The 21,103-nt window shown below is 36.5% G+C and overlaps 1 protein-coding gene across 7 annotated transcripts in view; it reads right to left on the bottom strand.

Moving 5' to 3' along the window:
* The window catches only part of dync1i1a (dynein cytoplasmic 1 intermediate chain 1a), a 59,806-nt gene that overhangs the window by 37,632 nt on the left and 1,071 nt on the right, over positions 1-21,103 (bottom strand). Inside the window, exons 2-8 of one of the 7 annotated variants that reach the window (XM_028460804.1) lie at positions 19,914-20,133; positions 18,352-18,486; positions 17,025-17,139; positions 16,157-16,244; positions 14,055-14,093; positions 12,962-13,021; positions 12,726-12,841 (exon numbers count right to left, since the gene is read on the bottom strand). In XM_028460804.1, the coding sequence (XP_028316605.1) occupies positions 12,726-12,841; positions 12,962-13,021; positions 14,055-14,093; positions 16,157-16,244; positions 17,025-17,139; positions 18,352-18,471 (538 nt within the window). In that variant the 5' untranslated portion in view covers positions 18,472-18,486; positions 19,914-20,133. Of the gene's footprint in view, positions 1-12,725; positions 12,842-12,961; positions 13,027-13,159; positions 13,210-14,054; positions 14,094-16,155; positions 16,245-17,024; positions 17,140-18,351; positions 18,487-19,913; positions 20,134-21,103 lie in introns of those variants that run through there. The other 6 variants (XM_028460805.1, XM_028460803.1, XM_028460807.1 and 3 more) reach the window with 6 other exon arrangements.

Here is a 21,103-nt window from a genome sequence, read left to right as displayed (position 1 = left end):
CAAGCACATAATGAAAAACAAAAGGAAGTACTACTAGGTCTTTTTTTTCCTTCTTTTTTTTGGAAACTGTGATTTAAAATATTCAGTAAATTTTCAACTAAACACTCAAGAATATTTGGGGGAACCACAAAATGTATGTTAGCTGTTAGTTTGTGAGGAGAACATCAACATTTGTTTTTTATTTAAATGGCAATTATTTTTTTCTCCAGTGCAATGACAGATTTAATGAATTTATGTACAAAGTGAAAATATGATTACACATATTTCACTAAAAAGAGAAGTTTTTGGGCTCTGGTATTGGTAGAATATTAAACTATGCACAAAACTTAGAACTTTGCTGTTATATAGCATATTGAGCCTGCCACCTGTTATCTATGAACATATTAACACGGCTTCAGATGTTTCTTGTCCATCCATTGCCACCATAATGCAGGTGCCAGGTGAGCCCATTGCACAGGCCAGGATGAAGTTTCAATGAAACAACAATGCTACCCATTTTCACCAATTTTGTTACATAAAACCGATGCTATCTTATTTATAAATGCCTTGTGTTTCAAATTGTTCACTGAATTTGAGTTGTTTGTACACTTTTGCCAAACAAAATTGATGTTAAAAAAACGTGACAAAAAACTCTGTTTTAACTCTGTCAGCGATGACTAGGGATGTAACGATTAATCGTAAGGCAGTTAAAAATCGATTCATAGGTATCACGGTTGATATCGATTTTGACAATTGAATCGCAGTACTTTTTTTAACCAGCAGAGGGCGCTATCCGAAAGTGTTCGCGGCGGGCGGAGTCTGCTAATACTTTCTTTCTGGCTGCCTTCTACTCTTAAATATGTTAATAAATGATTAATTGCCCCTTTAGCACCGAAAGAATATCTGTAATATTACTTGAATATCTGTAAAAGTCACGTTTTTCTATTAGCTCTGTCTGCTAGCATAGCTTCTCTTCTTCACTGCAAGATATCTGCATGCCAACCGACCACTGTGTTACCAGCGCCCTCTGCTGGTCCAAACAAATATGACGTAAATCAGTGCAATGACGGTTTTTTTTTTTTAAAGTCCAATTGTTAAGGCACAAAATACATTTTCAGTTGCACTTTTAAAAGAAAAAGAACTATTATGCAGTTTTGAATTGTTTATTATTGAACCAGAATTTAAATTAATAGGCTTCATTTTCATTTGTATTATTCCTTTATTTATTTAATTCAAGATTTATTTTTAGTTAAATTGCATTGTTTTGAATAGTTTATCAAGGAATTCTTTTGACAATGAAAAATATAAGGAAAATAGTACAGTATTTTCTAGTTTTTTTCCCAAAAAACAAATTTGTCTACAGTCCCATTTTGTAAATGAAAAAATCGTGAGAGAATCGTATCGTGAACCCAGTATCGTGAATCGAATCGTATCGGGAGTTGAGTGAATCATTACATCGATGACCCGCTTTCAGTGTGAGCTCGTGCATGCGAGGGGTTGAGAACGAGCAGGGAGACAGAGAGACATGATTGGTTAAAAAAAACAGTTAGTTTTTTTTTCCATTGGCTGAAGTTATTACAGATTTACAGCTGCTACAGATGATAGATTTTCTTCGTTCCTTTTTCAGAGCACATAAGATCTAAATTTCTGTCAGGACATGAAGACAATTTCAACCAAAAACTTAAAAAGTGTATCTGGAGGAAATTGCCTACCCGAGCTTTAAGATATGACGTAATCAAACAGCCGGCAAACCTTACAAGTACTTGGGTGAGGAAATGCATGCACGCACAAAGTGATTGGCATGCCTATCAAAGAGCGATGGGTGTGTGTGGGTGTTTGTGCAGAGACAAATGCACGAGGCCGGCCCCAAGTTTGTCATCAGTTACACTATTCAGGCAAAGCACACACTTATCCATGCAGTGTGGAAACTGAGTCGAAAAAAGATCGCAGTTTTGTTGTTTTGCAGATGTGTATTATGTTGATGAGTGAAAGACAGAAAGGAAGCAGCGGAAGGAGGATGATTAACACAAAGGAGATAAGCAGCTCTGTTTGAGGGGATCCCACGCACTGGGAATTACCCTACAGCGTAACACACACACACGCACGCACACACACACAACAGCATGGGCAAGGGAGTAAGTGGTCAACAGGGCTTAAAAGGCTTCTTTAATGTGGCTACCAAACATGCACATGCACACACACACACTTAAAATGTAAGAAACACTAGAAGACACCAAAGTATTGCAGAGTTAAATAAAAAGAAAACAAAATGGATGAGTTTTGGATCCTGTGGGACAGATTGTACTTTAAAGTTGGGTCTGAATGGAACAGAAATTGATCGTGTTTGAGACCGAGTTCTTGGGCGTCATCATAGATTATGAGCTTTGCTGTAAGCCGCACATAAAACATTTTAGGAAAAAACTAGAGACTGTCTGAAGTTGCTTTATTCGTCTCTTATATAGCCTTACCTGGCCTATTGCTCAGAAAGCTGGAGTAATACATGTAATACATACTGTATATCGATCTATTCATCGAATTACAAAAGAGAGTATTAAGAATAATATATAAAGTGGAATTCCAGGCACCTACAAACCATAAATCTATAACAATAAAGTGTATGGATTTAGTAAAGTTAAGTGTGAGAGATTTTATTCAAAGTAAGAAATAAAAGCCTTCTTTAAGTATTATATCACAATTTAAACAAAGAGAATGAAAATATAATTCAAGAGAGGTTTATATTTTTGAACAAACTAAATTTAGAACAATTGTTTAAAGAAGATGGGTTTCTGTATACGGTGTTAAAGTTTGGGATGATTTTGAGGATCACTTTAAGTTAATGAGTTCACTGTCTTTGTTCAAAAAATCTTTAAAAAACAAAATGTTTGGCACCTATTGAAACATAAGTTGATGAATATCGCTGTTCTTGACTTGTTTCTATTGTGTTTTTTATATAATGCTGTTTGGGGATGGGCTCTGATAAGCAGTTACTGCTTTAACCCATTCCATTTTTGGTTGTTAAAATGAATGTTTAGTCTTTGTATTGTATTGTAGATGTTGGAAGACAGCCAAGAATAAATATCAATCAATCAATATGAATTGAAATATCATTCTCTTAATGCATTACATTTTTTTTTTAAGATGGCTGAGGTTAAACACGTTATACTGCATGTTTGTTTTGTCTTGTTTTTGACCATTCGACCAGCGAGCGACGCCTCAAGAACACAGCTAACATTTTAGGGACCTCTGTAGGTGGGTGTGGATGGAAAATTGATGGTTTGGAGCAATCCATGCAGTAACGTTGAACAGATCTTTTTGCTGAGAGGTGAGCGGGCAGTTCAACCTGATCTGTAAATGGTCCAAATGGACTTAACAGACTGTAAAGCCAAATGTTACAATTTGGCCTGAATGCCACTGACACAACTTACAACTAAGTGAGGGCATGAGTGTCAAACTCATTTTCCCAAAGAGCCTCATGGGCACTGTGGTTGTTCTTAGAGGCACAGTAATAAATATAAGAATTTAGTTGAACAACACTAATATATCATATTATATATATATATATATATACATATTATTAATATACAGCACACTACAGTTTACTGTGCATGAATTTTCACATTTACTACTTAATGATGTAATTTTTTTTACACACATTAACATAGTTAATGTCATTTGTATTCCCAAGCTGAGACATTTGTGGTGTTTCAAAAAGATTAATGTCTAAATAATAATAATATATATTTTTTTAAAAACACTTAAGTTTTAACAAGATTTTGAAAGATATGTAAATGTGAACATTTAATTTCTTGTTAGTGTGACAATGGGACTCATTTACTTATATAGCAGCATGTATTTGCCTTTATACTGTAGCAATCCTAATTTTGTCAACTAATAGTTTGTGTAATAGAGTTCAAAAGACTAAAGATTAAATTCACTTCAATTCAACTTTATTTATATAGCGCCAATTACAACAAAACTCATGTCAAAGCACTTTCAAAATATAAAATTCGCAACAAAAAGGAAAAAACCCAACAAATCCACATGAACAAGCATAAGTGGGAAGAAAGAGATAATTATGACTTATTCCAAACAAATGCAGAATGATTAAAAATATGACTAAAATGCATAAAATGCCTTTAATCAATCCTGTTATTTCATCCCTCAAATGAAGATGACACTTAATGACATAACAAATAAATTACATTTAAAAAAGGACTTTTACACAATGTTGCACTGAGCTCAATGCATACACATGTCTGTAAATACACTGTATTCAATATAAAATACATGATATGATGCACATAGCATTATATATAAACAAAGGTTGAGTGTAAGAAATGTTTGCTAGTGACCTTTCTACATTTAGTTTAATCTAAATAATACATTTATTGGAGTGAACTAACAAACTTAATGAGCAATGTGCTTCATCTATAACATATATTTCAAAGAAATACTGACAGACATATTTTTGAGATTATTCTGGATATTTAACCTTCCTGCCAGGCCACAACAAATAAAGTGCCATGAAACAACTCATAAGGACATATCGAAGGGATCAGCAGACGCCTCTGAGGAAGACTGGCCGTTGACAGTCGAAGCATTTCAGGAGATCCAAGTAAATTCCCTGAAAAAAGTTGTCTGAATAAAAGAAAACCTTAACATATAGGATTGATAATGCTGTTTTTTTTCTATTGTAATAGATCATCATATCATGATTGCCACGGCAGAAAGAAAAAAGCTAAATTAGCAGGAGGGTCTGAAGTAAAACAGTTCGACCTGAAACCTGCAGAATAATGTAGATTCGTGTATTTCTTAATAACGCACATTCTCCCAGCTCTTCCTCCATTTCGCTCTTCCTCTTGCTCTCTCCTTACCCTCCCCCCCTTTTTATAGCGGTGCCACCCAGGTTTGGCAGCGACCCAGACCCACATCTTTAAAATGAGCCATCATGCCATGCCATGCCACGCTCTGAGCCCCACCACAGGGCCCTGATTAAAACCCATGACATCAAACTTTCCAAACTGTCAAAAACCCAGTCAAAGGCAGAAAGAGAGAGAAAGAGAGACAGACGGACTGCCAGAAAGAAAAGGTCTGACAAAAAGTCACTGCCATTCCATCGACTCACTTTTCAAGACTGTCATCTGAGCTAGTATTTGTGTCACTCTGAAATTACACTGTCTGTATCGGTGGGCTCCTGTGTGTGTGTGTGTGTGTGTGTGTGTGTGTGTGTGTGAGACGATGATTTTTGCTGTGTGTATGCTGAAGAGGAACAATTAAGTTTGAATAGGAGACGATCAATTATAAATGCTTCTAAAAGAGGGACGCGTTCAGATGATACTTAAAAACTACAATGTTGAAACCATTTTATCGACACCGAGAATAATTTGTAAGCCCAATCTAAAATCCATCTATTTAATTTAGAATATAATTTAAAATACATACATGTGGTCTATAATACTATTTTGTTCTGTCCTTTGATGGTTCTATGTCAATGTGCAAAAAAACTGTATTTTAGTGTTGCTAGAAGTTTAAGAAATCAAATGTATGTGCCAAGACTGCCACCTGCTGGAAAGCTGCAAAGCTGCAAGACAAAAGCAGAGTCCCATAAGTAAGATATCAAGTTTCCATTCAATCAACTGTCAAACAGTAAAGTGTGATAATGATCTGGAAGGGTACGCTCTAGATCAGCCGAGACATTAACAGGAAAGATTATAAAGTTAAGTGATTTTTTTTTAACAGTATGCTCCAGAAAATCTTTAAACATCTTGGATTTATTTTTACTATACAAATGTAGGTTTGGAGTTTTTTAAAGGTAATTGAGGGTTGGGTTTGTTGAAAGATTTCCCTCCTCCACCCTAACTACATGTAAAACAGTTATGGGGTTTAAAAAAAAAAAAAACCCTTATAGAAACACTTAAACATGAGAGCAGCAGGGCTGTGGGCCGCAGGCTCACTCTGCCAGTGAACCGCTCACTACCTTCTCAAAGGAAAACCTCCAGAGAGTTTAGGGGAGTACATGACAGACCACCCAGGCATGAGTTAAAGGCCCACTGTTGCTTTACATGTGTATAAAGGAAGGCTACATAGGGAGCAGGCTGGGGCACACATGTCAAAAAGTCAAGTTCAACTAAATGCAATCGGAGCCGGACCAGAAAAAAGAAACGCAACATGGCAATGGAGAAACATTAAACGGTATTCTTTCTCATCTCGAGCACTCATCAGACGGTAAATATTTTTTGGGATGATGGCCATTTTGCTAGATCGCAGAAAGAAAAAAAAAAGGAAAAGCCCGAGGGAGGCAGATGAAGAGAGAGTTGGTGTGCCTCATTATACGGTGGTCACAGGGGAAAATTGCAATCATCTGTGACTCCACTTGGAATACCTTACACTCTGCCAAAGACGTTATTTTACTCTAATATCAAGAGGTTTTTTTCAAGGTTTTGACTGCCATAGCTATTTTGTCAGAAAGCCCTTGGGACCCTGCATCACTTTCACAAGTGAAACAAAAGTGAAGGCTCTGCCCTTTGGAGGGCAACGACGATGAAAGCCGAACTCATCCATGCTTTAGATAGAATGAAACTGAGAACCTTTGCAGGATTACGTGCATCTGCAGTGAAAACTTGAGGAGATGATAATAGCGGGGAGCCATCTCTGCTACAGAGTGGATGCATGTGTGTAAGTCAGCACATGTGGTTTAAGCAACATCTCTTGAAAGAGAAACAAACTCTTTTTAAAGTCCAAAAAAGTAAAACCTTCACTGGTGTTTTCAGCCGAACAAATTCGACTTGAATCTTACAAGTGCATTGGTTCAGGGTCCTCTGCGTGCACTTGTTCTACATAAATATTGTCAGTAGAAAACACACCCAATCATTCACCCACCCTCCACTACTCTTTTCCAGCCTAGAACAACAATGTATCACACAAACGCTTCCATATGTGGCCGTACATAGAAACATGTGAGTGCCAACATGTTCTCAAAGTACACACTTGAACAACCGCATTCCTCCCTCTACGACCTTGAAGGCAGCCCACAAACCAATCACTCATGTTGGTTTCATCCACATACGAGGATTGTTATATTCATTGTTTTTATTTGAGCACATCAACGCTCGGATAGACAGTAAATGTTAACAAGAGACAGAACCCTTATTGCTGAGGTGTTTGCCAGAGCAGGATTAGCAGATTGACTAATTTCCATCCTATCCGATATCTTGCAGGAAGAAAATGGGCAAGGACTTTAAAATGTCTACTTTTATGTTTGAAAGGTGCAAAACCGGGCATTATTCCATCTAAACACATGCAAGCTGTCTGCACCAGTTTTTCATTCAGTGGAATCTAGTACATGAAAATAAATTAATTTTGTTGTGTTTTGTTGAATTCTACTCCTTTGGCTTAAAACCCCTCAAAATGCATTTACAATTTGAGCATCTAATGAGATCCACCAGCTGGAATAAGTAACGTTTTTCATCAGATTTTAGTTTGAAAACTCACCAACAATTGTGTTTTTTAGATGAATATTTGCCTCTCTGTCAATAAGAAACACCCATCAACAGTACAAACAAACATCTAAGGAAATACCTTAAATATCCTTAAACCTAAATATAAAATAATGTAATGTAATTTAATATAATATATTTTTTGTATTATGGAGGAGATGATTGGGCACGTAAATACTCTAATTGGACCAATGTGCTGCCAATGGAGGAGATTTAACATTTATTATTTGGAGTTGGTTTTCTTTGCTTCTCTGTGGGATGATGTGAGTCTTTTGTGAGTGTGTGTGTGGCCAGTTTGTGACTATTTATGAGAGCATTTCCGTACGTGTGTTTATGCGCGTGTATTCCTGTGTATGCCCATGTGCACGTGTCTTCTCATGTCTAGTTGTTTTACTTTTTGTCCAAATGTCAATAGAAACGCCTCACGTGGGAATGGTTTTTAATTCATGAATGAATTCTGAGCCAACAGTATATCAAAGCTGGACAATAAATTTAAAAAAAAACAACTGAAGAGGGTGTGTAGCTACAGAAAATAAATGCACACAGAAAAACAATTGTGTGCTTGGGCGGACACAATTACCATCAACTCTTGACCCAATGAACTTTTAACCACTACGTGGGGGTTTTCCTGAGTTGCAATATCAAATTATAGGCACATACACATTCAATTGTTCTTTATCTGGTTCACTGCAAACAATTACTGCATTAGCATCAAAACAGCTGGTGGCTTTTACTGATTCTGCTTCATTTGTCTCATTTTCATTACGTTATACATTATAATCACTACTGAGTGATCATTTCTTTTAACTTTCACCCTCTGTTCTTCGCTATTCCTTTTTTTCCTTGTTTTCTCAATTTACCACTGCAGTTTATTACAGATCTTTCAGGGGGTATGCTATGAATCTAGATAATTATATCCTGGATTTATATCCGTTAGCGGGCTTCACCTAACCAAACATTCCATGTCAGAGATAATCTGTCCTACAAAGTTAGCTAATTTAAGCCAAGTGATTTCAGCCTGGCTTCGTGAAAGGGGTGGAGATTGCAGCATCTGACCAATCACTACAATGGAGAAACTTGGCCAAGCGACCTTTTTTACAGTGGAGGAACAGCTTATGATCTTGAACAAATATAATAATTCAAAATCATGATGACAGCGAAGAGCAACAGTGTTAGTGTAGCGCGCACCAGGAGGGATTGGTTAGGAGGCAGAGCTTACTCGCTCAGATCTGATTCACTTCATAACTTGGTCCTGACCGTTTAGGTGTTGCTTAAGTTTAAAATTCTGAATAATTAAAATCATTAATTCAGACCAAAAACAACACTGTTGTTACAAAAGGCAGGAAATAAAGAACACAGGCAGGAAGGTGCTGGCACTGTTAATGCGTAAAAGCAAACAGCGCTCTGATCAGTTAAACTTTATTACAGCACACACACGTGTTTCTATTCAGGTAGACCTCTATTTATCACACACACATGAGAGCACATTGTTTCACTGTAGTATGTTCCTGCTGATGCTGTCAGCCTCACTATAGTGTATGAATGAATTAATGAATAAATGAAGGAATGACTTCACCCGTCCACGCATACGGAGACACAGCTTTCATCAGCTGACTGTAGATCAGTCCATCAGATATACATCTATATCTTTCCTAAAGGATTTTATCAATAAATGAAAGGATTGTATTTATCCATTAATGATCTTTCTTATTAATGCAGCTGTCAGATCTGCACCAACCAGGATCTTCTAACCATGGGCAGGTCGTTTTCTAAGAGAACTGATTGGTCAGGAATCGGGGCTTTAGCACTGGCTAAGATCCTAGCCAGAACAAAACCTGGTCCCGACCGGGTTAGTCATTCAGCCTAAGTTACCATGAGGATTTAGCTCTGTAAGACGTTAGCGAGCTTTGTAGAACAGCACACACTGATTCAATCCCGGAAGTTAGCGCGACAAAAGGTAATCTAGCTTCGTAGCATACCCCCTTAAAGTTCCACAGAAAAACAAACATGTATATGTACATTCTTATAGCTATAAATTACAACCCAAGATATTGGATTAACACAGATTGCTATCTTCCGTTTCAGTTATATATATATATAACTATTATAGCAAACCCACAGAAACACAACCAGTTCTAATATTTCTCTGAAACATCTTGAACGACTTCAACATTCTATCCTTGTGTGTGGGCTTTACGAGAGCTTTAGAAGGCGTGTTTGTACAGCACAGTCTTGAGAACATTCCATCTCTGTCAACTGAAACTTCTTCCAGTTTACTTGGAGGATCAAAAAACATTCATTCAGAGGACAGGTGAGAAGCATAATCCCTCCAAGACGACCCAAAAGGACTAGCAGCTCTGCTTTCAAATCATGCAGGTTAAGGCATAGGAGAGGAAAATGAAACAAGACATCAAGCTTTCTTTGCTTTCCTCCTATGACCGCACAACAAACATCCATTCAGATGTGTTGTATGAAGCATTTAGCTGGAGCTAACTGTGACTGGAGTTAATACGATTGCCTGACACAATGGGTGCTTGCTGGGCAGGAGGAACCAATCAACACTACAATTTTATGTAAGCCAATTGGTTACGGAAATAAAAAAGCCTCATGAGTGATCGGTTTTAAATGAGAGTCACACACAAACTTTATGGGCAATTTAAAATACAGAGTCTTTAGTGGAAAACTGTTAAAATACAATTTGATTAAAATCCTGCACAAAAGTTCAAGAAGTTCAAGAACGTGTGGTTTGGGGACATTATCAGGTCACGTCGGGGCCCAATTGCCTCCAAATGGTGAAGCAGCGTATAGTCTAAACTAGAGCCTAGAAAATAATGGAACAGCACGTTCCATTCTTCAGACCCATCAGCTATCACTAGTTAATCAACATTGGTCTGATATGTAACTGATGTATTTGATTCGTTCAACAAGGGATAGGAATTGTAGCAATAAATGCAACAATCTTTCAACATGCCAAGTAAAAGTGGAGAATTCAACACAGCAAACTCCATGCTAGACAAGAAACAACCGTGTGCTATGAAATTTGATGATATATATATATTTATATTTATCCTATTTATCCTTTATTCTCTATCTATCCTTTATTTATCCCTCATCCTTTATATTTATCATTATTATTATTATTATTATTATTGTTGCTGGGTTGTTCTTTGTTTTTTTTAATTTTTGTTGTTGTTTGTTTTGTGCACCAACTACCAAGACAAATTCCTTGTACTGTCCTTAAAACTGTACAAAGCCATTAAAAACATTTCTGATTCTGATTCTGATATGAAGTGGAACCTAAATAATGTGAGCAACCTGTGGCTACACCCACAAAACCAGATGTGTAAAGTGTCCAAAAGATGTGTGTTTGTGAGTTTGTAATCAACAAAGAAAAAGGCCTGAAAAAACATAGGGCCACAAACGCAGGCAGGTGCTGCCCTCCGCGTCTGCTTTTCTTTCTGCTTATCCTGACACAAGTTTGGTGGTAGTCTGCAACAGAAGGGTCTCCTGAGGCCAAGGTCACCTCCCTGTAGACCACCACAGCACTGCTCTGGTTCCCAGATGGTAAAAACCAGACATGCGCAAGCACCTATATGCACACCCACACACACCCACGGAAACCAGGACTTCCAAAAGCTTTAGTAAGCTAAACACAAACAAATTAAATGGACCGACATCTATGAATTACTGCAGGCTTTAGCCTACGCACAGTCTGTGTGTTGCTTGTGTTTATGTATTTACGCAGACTCACCACTTCATAGCTTTTCTAAACTTTTACAGTACTCATATGTAGTTTGGGAACTAAACTAATTCAGTATTTTTTCGGTATATATGTGTTAAGCTGTGTGTTTTTGCCAGTTCAGATGTTGGAATAAGTGCACTTGTTAAATAAATGATTTATTCTTGGCGCTGTCAAAGAAAGAGGGCGGTGACCCCAGTTATTTGAGATGCTGATCAGGGCACACGCGTGTATGTGCATGGTGGTTTTTCTGGTGGGGGTGCATTCGAATCTACACCAGACCATCTATTAGAATGACAGGAAGCAGGAAGTAAAACCCTCTTCACAGTCACATGGCTGCCAGCTGTCTAGGCAACTACAGGGGGGAGGGTGTGTGTGTGTGTGTGTGCGTGTGCGTGCGTGTGTGTGCTTTATATGTAACAGAAACTACTGATTATAGTTACTGGAGAAACAATTGTATGTGCCTTACATTATTAGAATCTTTGCTTTTTACTGACACAGATTGAAGTTCGTTCTCATTATAATGCTTATTGGAGATTATCCGTCTAACAGAAAAAATACTTAAATCTATAGAAACTCCTCACATCTTATCACATGTAACTGTGTAGTATTTGCATACAGGCATTTGTTTTCATGTAACTAAATACAAAACCTTCCGCCCCCAAAAATGTGTTGTTATTGATACGAAGAAAAAGTTTTACCACAAAATGAAAAGTTAAAATTAAAAGTTGGTTAAAAACACTGTATTCTTAACTGTGAGCTCTTCAAAAATAATGTGCTTCTAAATGCACTTACAATAACCACTAACTTCTGCCAGCTTCTCCTCACATCAAATAAATGATAAATAAATAATAAAAATATTTATTTCACTTGAACCCAAGTAGTTGTATCAAAGCTGATTGTTTTCAATGTTTTTGTTGTTGATCTTAATAAGCACATTGCATTGCCTTGTGTATTGAATAACCTAAACTAATACTAATACTAATAAATGTGTCTTGCCTAGAGAAAAATATGTCCAGAGTGCGCAGTGAGGGAGTCAGAAGTTCAGATAAAACCTTGTTAAAACGTAAAACAAACCAGCAGGAGGCGATAAAACCTTGTCAAGAATTAATCATTTGACCAATAACAGACCAAGCAACTGACCACCAATTAATATTCACAAAGTGGGGCTTAATAAATAATTACACTTTTTCATTTAATGTTTAATATCAATTGCTACAGCTAAACTGGGAGTAAAAGCCCAAAATGTTTGATGACTGACATCTCTATTCATTAATATGCATCATTAATAAAGTTAGACATACATGCAAAAAATAGCAAAGTCAGCGTGTTTGCAATGTTTCCCCGATAAAGACAACAGAAAATACTGCATAAACAGTAAAATGACTCAATTGTCTCCTCTCTGTTTGAAGGCAAATGTATTAACTTTAGCTTATATCATTAAAATAATGTTAAACTGTGTGTACTGACGGATGCAGCAATCAGTCATTCACAAACACACAAATATTCACCTTCAGACAGGTTGGCGTTGAGCGGTGTCTGTGTCTCCTTGCAGTAAGAGACCATTTCTTTGGGTAGGAAGTCTACCTGTATGATCTTAGATGCCCCTAATCTTTGCATCCTGCGCCTGGATGAGAAAGAACATTGTCCTGTAACTATGGTTACCATTTGACATCAGCCCAATCCTGCTGTGACACACAAACTATTGCTTGTTTGGTTGAAACATTTTCATAGTAGAGCTATTTACCCCAGCTCAGAATCAGCATGCAGCTGCAGCACAGAGGGGTCTGCGTCCCACTGCAGTGCCCTAAAAACACCAACAGGGGGAGTAAAAGAGATGCAGATTATTTAACCACATTTTTAAAATTAAAGTATTTGTGTCATTATATATCAATGAGGACTAAGAGATCAGGTCTTTACAAATAAAACATGGATTCTACCTGACCTCTGAAGGTGTGCTGTGGTATCTGAAAGCAGGGCATTGGCAGCAAATCCCTTGAAAAGAGGGAAGGAACGTTATGCTTTTTGTCCAGATTCAATATTAATCACACTACTTGGGTGCTGATTCGATTTATAATATGATTCAGATTTTTTAGGTACAGCGAGACGATAGTAACGATTATCACAATTTTTATTTCTTTATTGTCCTTATCTAAAAACATAAGTTGAATCATACACTTCTAAAAGCAATATGATACGTGACAGTTCCAAAAAACAATGTACATCCCAAGTCATGCGGTCAACTGCACATGAAGATTAATAATAAAATTTATAGATGTTTTTAATTAAAAACATTTTTTATATCGTCACCAAAAGAAAAAAAATTATAAATTGCGATATATCGTAAATCAATATTTGTTTCCCACTAGTCCTGTTATATAGAATTCAATCATTTGAAAAAAAAAAAGAGCTGAAGCATTTAATGGGTTATTAATAGTCAAAGAGCAGCACAAACCACCTTTTTTTTCTTCTTAATTATAGCGTTTGTTTTTGCAGCAGATGTGAGATGTTTCCTGGAACTGAGAAATTGATGATTGACTGTAATCTTATTGGTCAGAATTGTTAAAAATGGTTGTTTATTACAATCGGTGTTAGCCTGGAGCAGCTTTGGATAACACTGCACTCCTTCATGCCTGTCACACACAGCATTTATTTAGCCTGGCAGAGCAACAGTTACAGTAACAGTGTAAAACTTGGGCAAAAAGGAGCCCTGGGCCGTTTTCATCATCACAAACACAATAGCACAACTACTGACATCATCCTGGGGGCCACAGTGTTGGCATGAGGGCAACCGCTGCTATAGAAAGCTGAGGGACGTTCCTGAGTTTGAAAATGCTTACCTTGCTTGTGCTTGAGACTTGTTTTTAGAGAAACCTGACCTAAGAAGGGACAAACACACAAACGCACACAGCCACAAATGGAGAAGCACAAAGTAGCATGCAATCATCCAGGGTGGATCGGGGGGGGGTGGTGTCAGGCTTGGAAATGCTAACTCTCCAATTTAGAAAAAAGAAAATGAGTTTACAAAAATCTTTTTTATTACATTATTTTTTATTTATATTTTTCTTAATATACTGTAAATAACGGAGAAACAGGACAAAAACATTAATTTTCTGAGAAAATTGTGATTTTTGTTGTTTTTTTGTGCAAAATATGTTAAAGTTATAAAGAAAGCAATCCATGCCACAAATAGTTTTTTGTTGTTGTTGTTTTACTACATGAAGTGCAATAATTTTACGACGACTATGCATGTTTTATTATTGCAATTAAATAAATGAATTTTATTGAATAATTGTGACCATCACAAGCCCTGCCTAAGGAAGGGTAAGAAACACTTTATTAAAGGGAGGTTATAAAATGAGAGGGCAGTGTTACACCTAGGTGAGGGGGAAGGGAACAGGGAAGAGGGAGTCAGGGTAGGACAATAGGAGGAGTGGGGAAGAGTAGACTATTTTAAGGTGAGAGTGCAATGTGATGTTATATATGCATATTGTGCTCATTATGTTGTGTCGGTTAAGTCAGACCATATCAGAAGTTTTAAAATGGTAAACGTTGTCTTTAAAAAAGGCTTGTTTGGGGGTGTGGAATTCCAACAGCTGATTAGCATACCGGCTTTCTTTTGCTCTACAAATGATTTTTTTTTTTGGCCAGTAAACTACATGTTGAAGTAAAACACATGGCTGCTTTAGGAGTGTGTGTTTATCGCAGCAGTAAATAATAAAGTCAGCTGTTTGAAACACTAACCAGAGTTGCTCGCTGCAGACTCACCGATTCCTACTCCTCCTCACTTATTTGACCACAGAAATAATCCATTTAAGACGCTATTCCATTGTTTTTTTTTTTTCTTACAGCATTAAGTCAAGCAAGTGGAGCCAATAAAGGCGATACCTTAAAATGAAACAGTTCATATTCACCTATATGCTGAATTAATTGTGGATAAATCATATTAAACCGGTTAAAACAGAGTGGCAATATTCAAACAACCAAAATTTCTTTAAATATCATTACATTTCTATACGTGTGACACCATTGGAAAGCTTAGAATCCCCATTTTCAGAATCTATAAATAACTCAAAACATTCCTGGTTTTCTCATGGCGCGTCACAAATGAGTTGACCCTAATCCACCCGGCTCAATCCTGGCATCACTGTGTCACAATGAGTTCACTGCAGTCATGAGGCGATTGATGGCCGTAGCTGCATTCATATACAGTGAGTACTGTATGCAGATGTTAGAGAACACAAGTTCCACTGGCATGCAGGCTGAGAGGGAGACGTAAAATCAAACTGGATTTTTTTTTCAAGATTAGCAGCGGGAAGCAGTGGCCATCCAAACATTGGTGAATCTTTAACAATTCTTACCTAAACCTGTAGTTTCATCGTTCAGAGAAGAAAAAAATACCACAAAGTGAAAAATCTTTACAATTTTACTAAGACTCTTGCAAAGACGATACAAATTATTTTCTGTTTTTAATAGATAAACGTGAAAATCAGTGACAGAAGACAGTGAGCTGTGTTTCTTTTAAAATATTCACTCCCTCGCTCTAGTTGGAATAGGATTTAAAACATTTTACATATTCTAATAAATATGGGAATTTGTGTAATTGAAGGACCTTAGATATCTTCAACTGAATTATTTGGTAGTTTACACAATGATTAATTTTTTGTCATTTTTACTTTCCCTTGGGGGCCACATTTGATGCTCTGAAGGGCCAAATTTGGCCCCAAAACACGTTTTATAGCACCCCATTTAAAGCTATACAAGAGCAAAAAACACATGTTGGCTCCAGATTCACTTTCCCTGTTTCACAAGGGAGCACAGTTTGATCTACAATAAATACTGTATTCTGTATTCTACACTTTAACATTTGCATCAAAACTGTGCCTACCGTAAATATTTATTAAACTTCCCAGAGCATTAAAGCATCACACTAACACCTTACCTGCCGGCTGCTGCACCATCTGCTGAGTCCTGGCTGCCCGTCTCACTGGGAGTGCTCACTGATTTGCAAGGCGACACAGGGGTTGGGACTAGATGGTGAACACATCAATTACCTGGCATTAAAAGGCAGCAAATAATCACATTTGAATACTTTAACAAAAACAAAATAACAAAAACAATTTAACATTTAAAAAGACAATGTGACATTTCCCAACAGGGACACTGAAAATCTTTCTCTACAGACATTTCTTTCTTCTTTGTTTTATAATAGAAATGGAAAGTCTAACTAAAAATGGCTTATGCTAATAATAGAAACATTTGTGACCCAGATTTGGGATGTTGAGGATGTTATTACGGTACTATTTTAGACCATTAGAGAGCAGTGTTACTGAAGGGAATTGGTCCAGTGATCATTATTAGTCTGCTTCTCTAACATTTACGCCACCACCACTGCTATGGAGGTTCACATTGTAACAATGCAACAAATGTAGCAGTGTAGCAGTAGCTCAGTCCGTAGAGACATGGTTGGAAACCGGAGGGTGGCCGGTTCAAGTCCCAATGCGGACCAAAATACAGAAGTTGTTCTGGTAGCTGGAGAGGTGCCAGGGTACTTCTCGAGCACTGTCGAGGTGCCCTTGAGCAAGGCATCAAACCCCAACACTGCTCTGGTGCGCTCCCTTCATTGTGGAAGCAGCCCCACTCTGACATCTCTCCATCTATGCATGTTCACAGGTCCTGTTTGTGCATGTGTGTGATTCGGGCCTGTGTGTGTGTGAGAAGCATGTCCCTAAAAATACCAGAGTGTAACACAATTTCCCTTCAGGGATTAAAAAAGTAATTAAAATTAAAAAAATAAAGATGATACAAACCCAACGAAGGCTCCGGTGAAATGCCAATACTCTGCAGCAGGGCCTCAGTCTCTCTGCGCTTGCGATCCAAATCAGAATCCTCAGGGGTCGCCTCCGTCTTCTGCTGGATCTCTGACTGTTAACGAGAGTTTGAAAAGTACCATCACAAACACACGAGATACACAGTCGTTTAACGCAACGTCAAAAGTTATGCTAGTTATACCATTGTGATTGTGTGGCAGGATTGGGGTCAGTTATAATTGTAATTGATATTAATTAATTGTAATTTTAAAAATCTGTTGCTGTCGTAACTAAAATTTAGTTTAGATAATTGACTTTGTAATTGTAATTGCCATTAAAATTCTCTAAAATTGTCAATTAGAATTTAACACAAAACTGCGTAACCATGTTACAGTTCTACACTTATGTAGTTCACAATCAGTGAAATGTGTTCAATATCAAACTTTCCAACATTTTACCATTTAAAAAAATGAAATTGAAAGGTATAACGACACAAAAAAAAGCTCAGATGTCCACACCAAAAATATTAAAACTTATATTTTCATTGATTAGGAAGCCTAACAAGGTAACCAATAGATAGGAAAGAAATTAGATGATAGATATTTGTTTTTAGTGTATTTTACAGCTGATTTAGAACCCGTTAACATAAGTGATGCTAACAGAAAGCTAACGCAAGAGAGAGGTTAACTTTTATTAGGTTACTTATTTCAGGCTCAGTAACTGTGATTAATTGTAATTGAAATTTTGTAATTGAGAACACAATTGTAATTGAGTCTGAGGATAAAAAATATAAAGCATCTATTTGTACAGTTGCCTTACGGACAACCCACAGTGCTAATAGTATGTTTACCGAAGTACACGTACGTAGCATCTTAGGTTTAGGTTATAACCCGATATCGCAACAATTTTTAGGGTTAGGTTTGGTCTTAGTCACGTGACCTAAACTGACCAATGACTGACCTATCATGTGACCTAAACTGACCAATGACTGACCTATCATGTGACCTAAACTGGCCAATGAGGGGCGCTACTTATGGATAGAATGTCGGTATATTGATACGGCAACCGTACGGATAGCACTGCCTAAAAAATAATTGAAAACGTATTTGTAACTGAAAATTTTAATTGACCCCAACCCTGTTGTGTGGAGCCATTTTGTATTTAAATCTCAACTTCTGCACACACACACACACACACACACACACACACACACAATGACACTCAGAAAATACCTTTTGTGTATCACATCCTGACAAAAAGCCGTCAAACACACAAACACTGCACCACTGAAACATCAAGCATGCCACACGTGTGTCAGTTTACTCACTTTTTTTCTTACCTCTTTCTTCTTCCTCTCCTCCTCTTTTCTCTTTTTTTCCTCCCTGATCTGGGCGAGGCGCTGCTTCTTGCGCTCAAGCTCTGCCTTTAGGTCACTTTTGTCCGACATGGCATCCGTGTGATGCTTGACAGAAAAATGCAGTGAGTTATATTTAGGTGCAAAATTAATATTTGAGATTTGATTACATCGGAAAACCAGTAGCTTTAGAAACTGCAGTTTGGAAAATCATTGGGGTGTGGCTGGTGTGCATCTGTACATATAAATAAAAACTTTTATTACAAATTAGTGCAGAGTGAACAGCATCTCCTGCATGTTTTGTGTGTCTTCCTACTTTAATACACCGGATCAAAACATACATGCTGTTGTATGACTTTATCATTTAGATATGCAGACAAACATATATACATGATGAATAATAACAGCCACCAAAAACCTTGATTAGCAATTTAAACCTTAATAAAGTGCGGTGGGAAGAAATAAAGTTAGATATAGGCGATATTATCAGCCAATACTAGCCATAAAATGTAATATTGGTTGTTATCCAATATCTGTATTGTTTTTCCACCGATATTGAAACACCAATATGTGCTGTTGTTTTAGACAACATTTTAAATAGAAATAATACGATAATTTTTCAAATATTAAAGCTTCAATTAGATTTCCTATTTTGGACAAATTTCTGTTTTCGGTAAAATAAATCCAAAAAGGCACAACATTTAAGGTAGGATTAACGTGTTATTTCCAAGAAGATGAATATAATGTGACCTATAATTAGGTAGGGGGTCTATATATATATATATATATATATATATATATATATATATATATAGACATCAGTTAATATTGAAAATCAGTGAATTGATGAATTCAATTCAACTTTATTTATATAGAGCTAATTAAAACAAAAGTCATGTCAAAGCGCTGATTAAGTGTTGGACAATATGGGATAACAGCAAAAAGCTAAAATCAATATATATATATATATATATATATATATATATATATATATATATATATATATATATATATATATATATATATGTGTGTGTGTGTGTGTATATGTCACAAAATGTATCGTCAAGAGTGGTATCGCACGGGGGTTCAGATAAATAAAAAAAATTCACACAATCTCCTACACACCAGATTGTAATGATGTTTTTATTCTATATATATATATATATATATATATATATATATTCCTATTGAGTGAAAGAGTAAGTTAGTATGTCCAGGGTTAAAGGCAAATAAAAAGGTTATTTTTCCCTTTCCAAAAACATTGTTTCGATATCACGAGCCCCTTATCGTCTATCGTACGTGTGTATCGCCCCACCCTATTATTTACATATTAGCAGAGAGTGAACGCATGTATTGCTAGCTTTCATGTGTAAGTTACAGCATCTGTATCACTGTGTAAAATACGTTCATTTATCTGTCATGTAGTCACAAATAATACTCTCACAAACAACAGGCATAGATGAAGAATGGGTTTGAACCTGTGACACTTTTTTTTATTTATTTTTTATTAATGCCATTGTTTCGCACGCGCCTACCTTGTTAAAATGATGTGTCACCGGTAAAGATGCTGTCTCACTGCTTCAGCTCGACACAAAAACATAAAACTCAACAAATGCTTCACTCTCCCGTCGAGGCTTCAGAATAAAGGGTCTTAAAGGGTGTACAGGTGAAGTATTCCAGCTGTCAGACACACTGACGGTGCATTAAACAGGTGCTCCACACGCTGACAGATTCCTGGGAAGAACCAAGATGATGCTGAGAAAAAAAGCAGGAGCTCAAACCCCTCCTCCAAAGATACAGCGCCCTCTGCAGGCTGCCGAGTGCATCACATAGAACAAACACTAATACAGTACTAGGATTCTGGCATTCTGATATTTATACTGTAATTATCATCTTTTTTTAAAAAAAGGAAAAAAAGGAAAAAAAGCATTACATAAGAAAAGGATGAGTAAATATATGATAGTTTTTATGTTGGTTAAATAATATTAATTTGATAGGTGAAATTACAGTGTGTTTTCAAGGCAATAGAAATACCAAAATGGAAATGAATCTTAAAAATAGAGACTTAAAAAAACAATTGTGGCTTCACAACAATTCAGCCATCAAGAATTTCCCAGCAGCTTAATTTGGTTATATTTTTTGCTCTGATTCACTGTAGTTGTGTGAAATCTATATGTTCATGACTTGGCCACAGCCTCAATTAAAATATCATTCTTTAATTATTGTTATTCTCAACTCTTTAATATATATTTTTACTATGACATTTTTTGTCTTTCTGTTGACCTTTTGTATTATTGCTATATTTTCTTGCTTTGTCGTGGCACATAAATCAAGAAAAGCATTAATGGGATCAATAAAGTATGGTAGTTATAGTCCCCCTCTATTCTATTCTATTCTATTCCATTCTGACTACAGTCTTTTCACTGAATGCATGACACTGACTATTGTGTTTTTGTAGACATCTGTTATCTAGTTTTATTAAGGAAACAGATATAAATGTGTTATATGCACTTTGACTCTCCTTGAAAAAAGTTCTATATAAATCCAAACCATCATCATCATCATCATCATCATCATCAAATATGTACAAATTTATCTTTGTCCATTGTTTTATGACAATATCTGAAATATTCTTAAACTGTAAAACACAAAAAGAGAAATGGTGCCAGACTATTTTCATATATCTGTATATATTGGCTCATGCAGGTAGAAAACATGCAACAAT

The sequence above is a fragment of the Gouania willdenowi genome, chromosome 11 (genome assembly GCF_900634775.1).
Source record: "Gouania willdenowi chromosome 11, fGouWil2.1, whole genome shotgun sequence".
Lineage (NCBI taxonomy): Eukaryota > Metazoa > Chordata > Actinopteri > Blenniiformes > Gobiesocidae > Gouania > Gouania willdenowi.
Note: the sequence above shows the minus strand (reverse complement) of the source record. Positions and strands in the feature narration are given on the sequence as shown.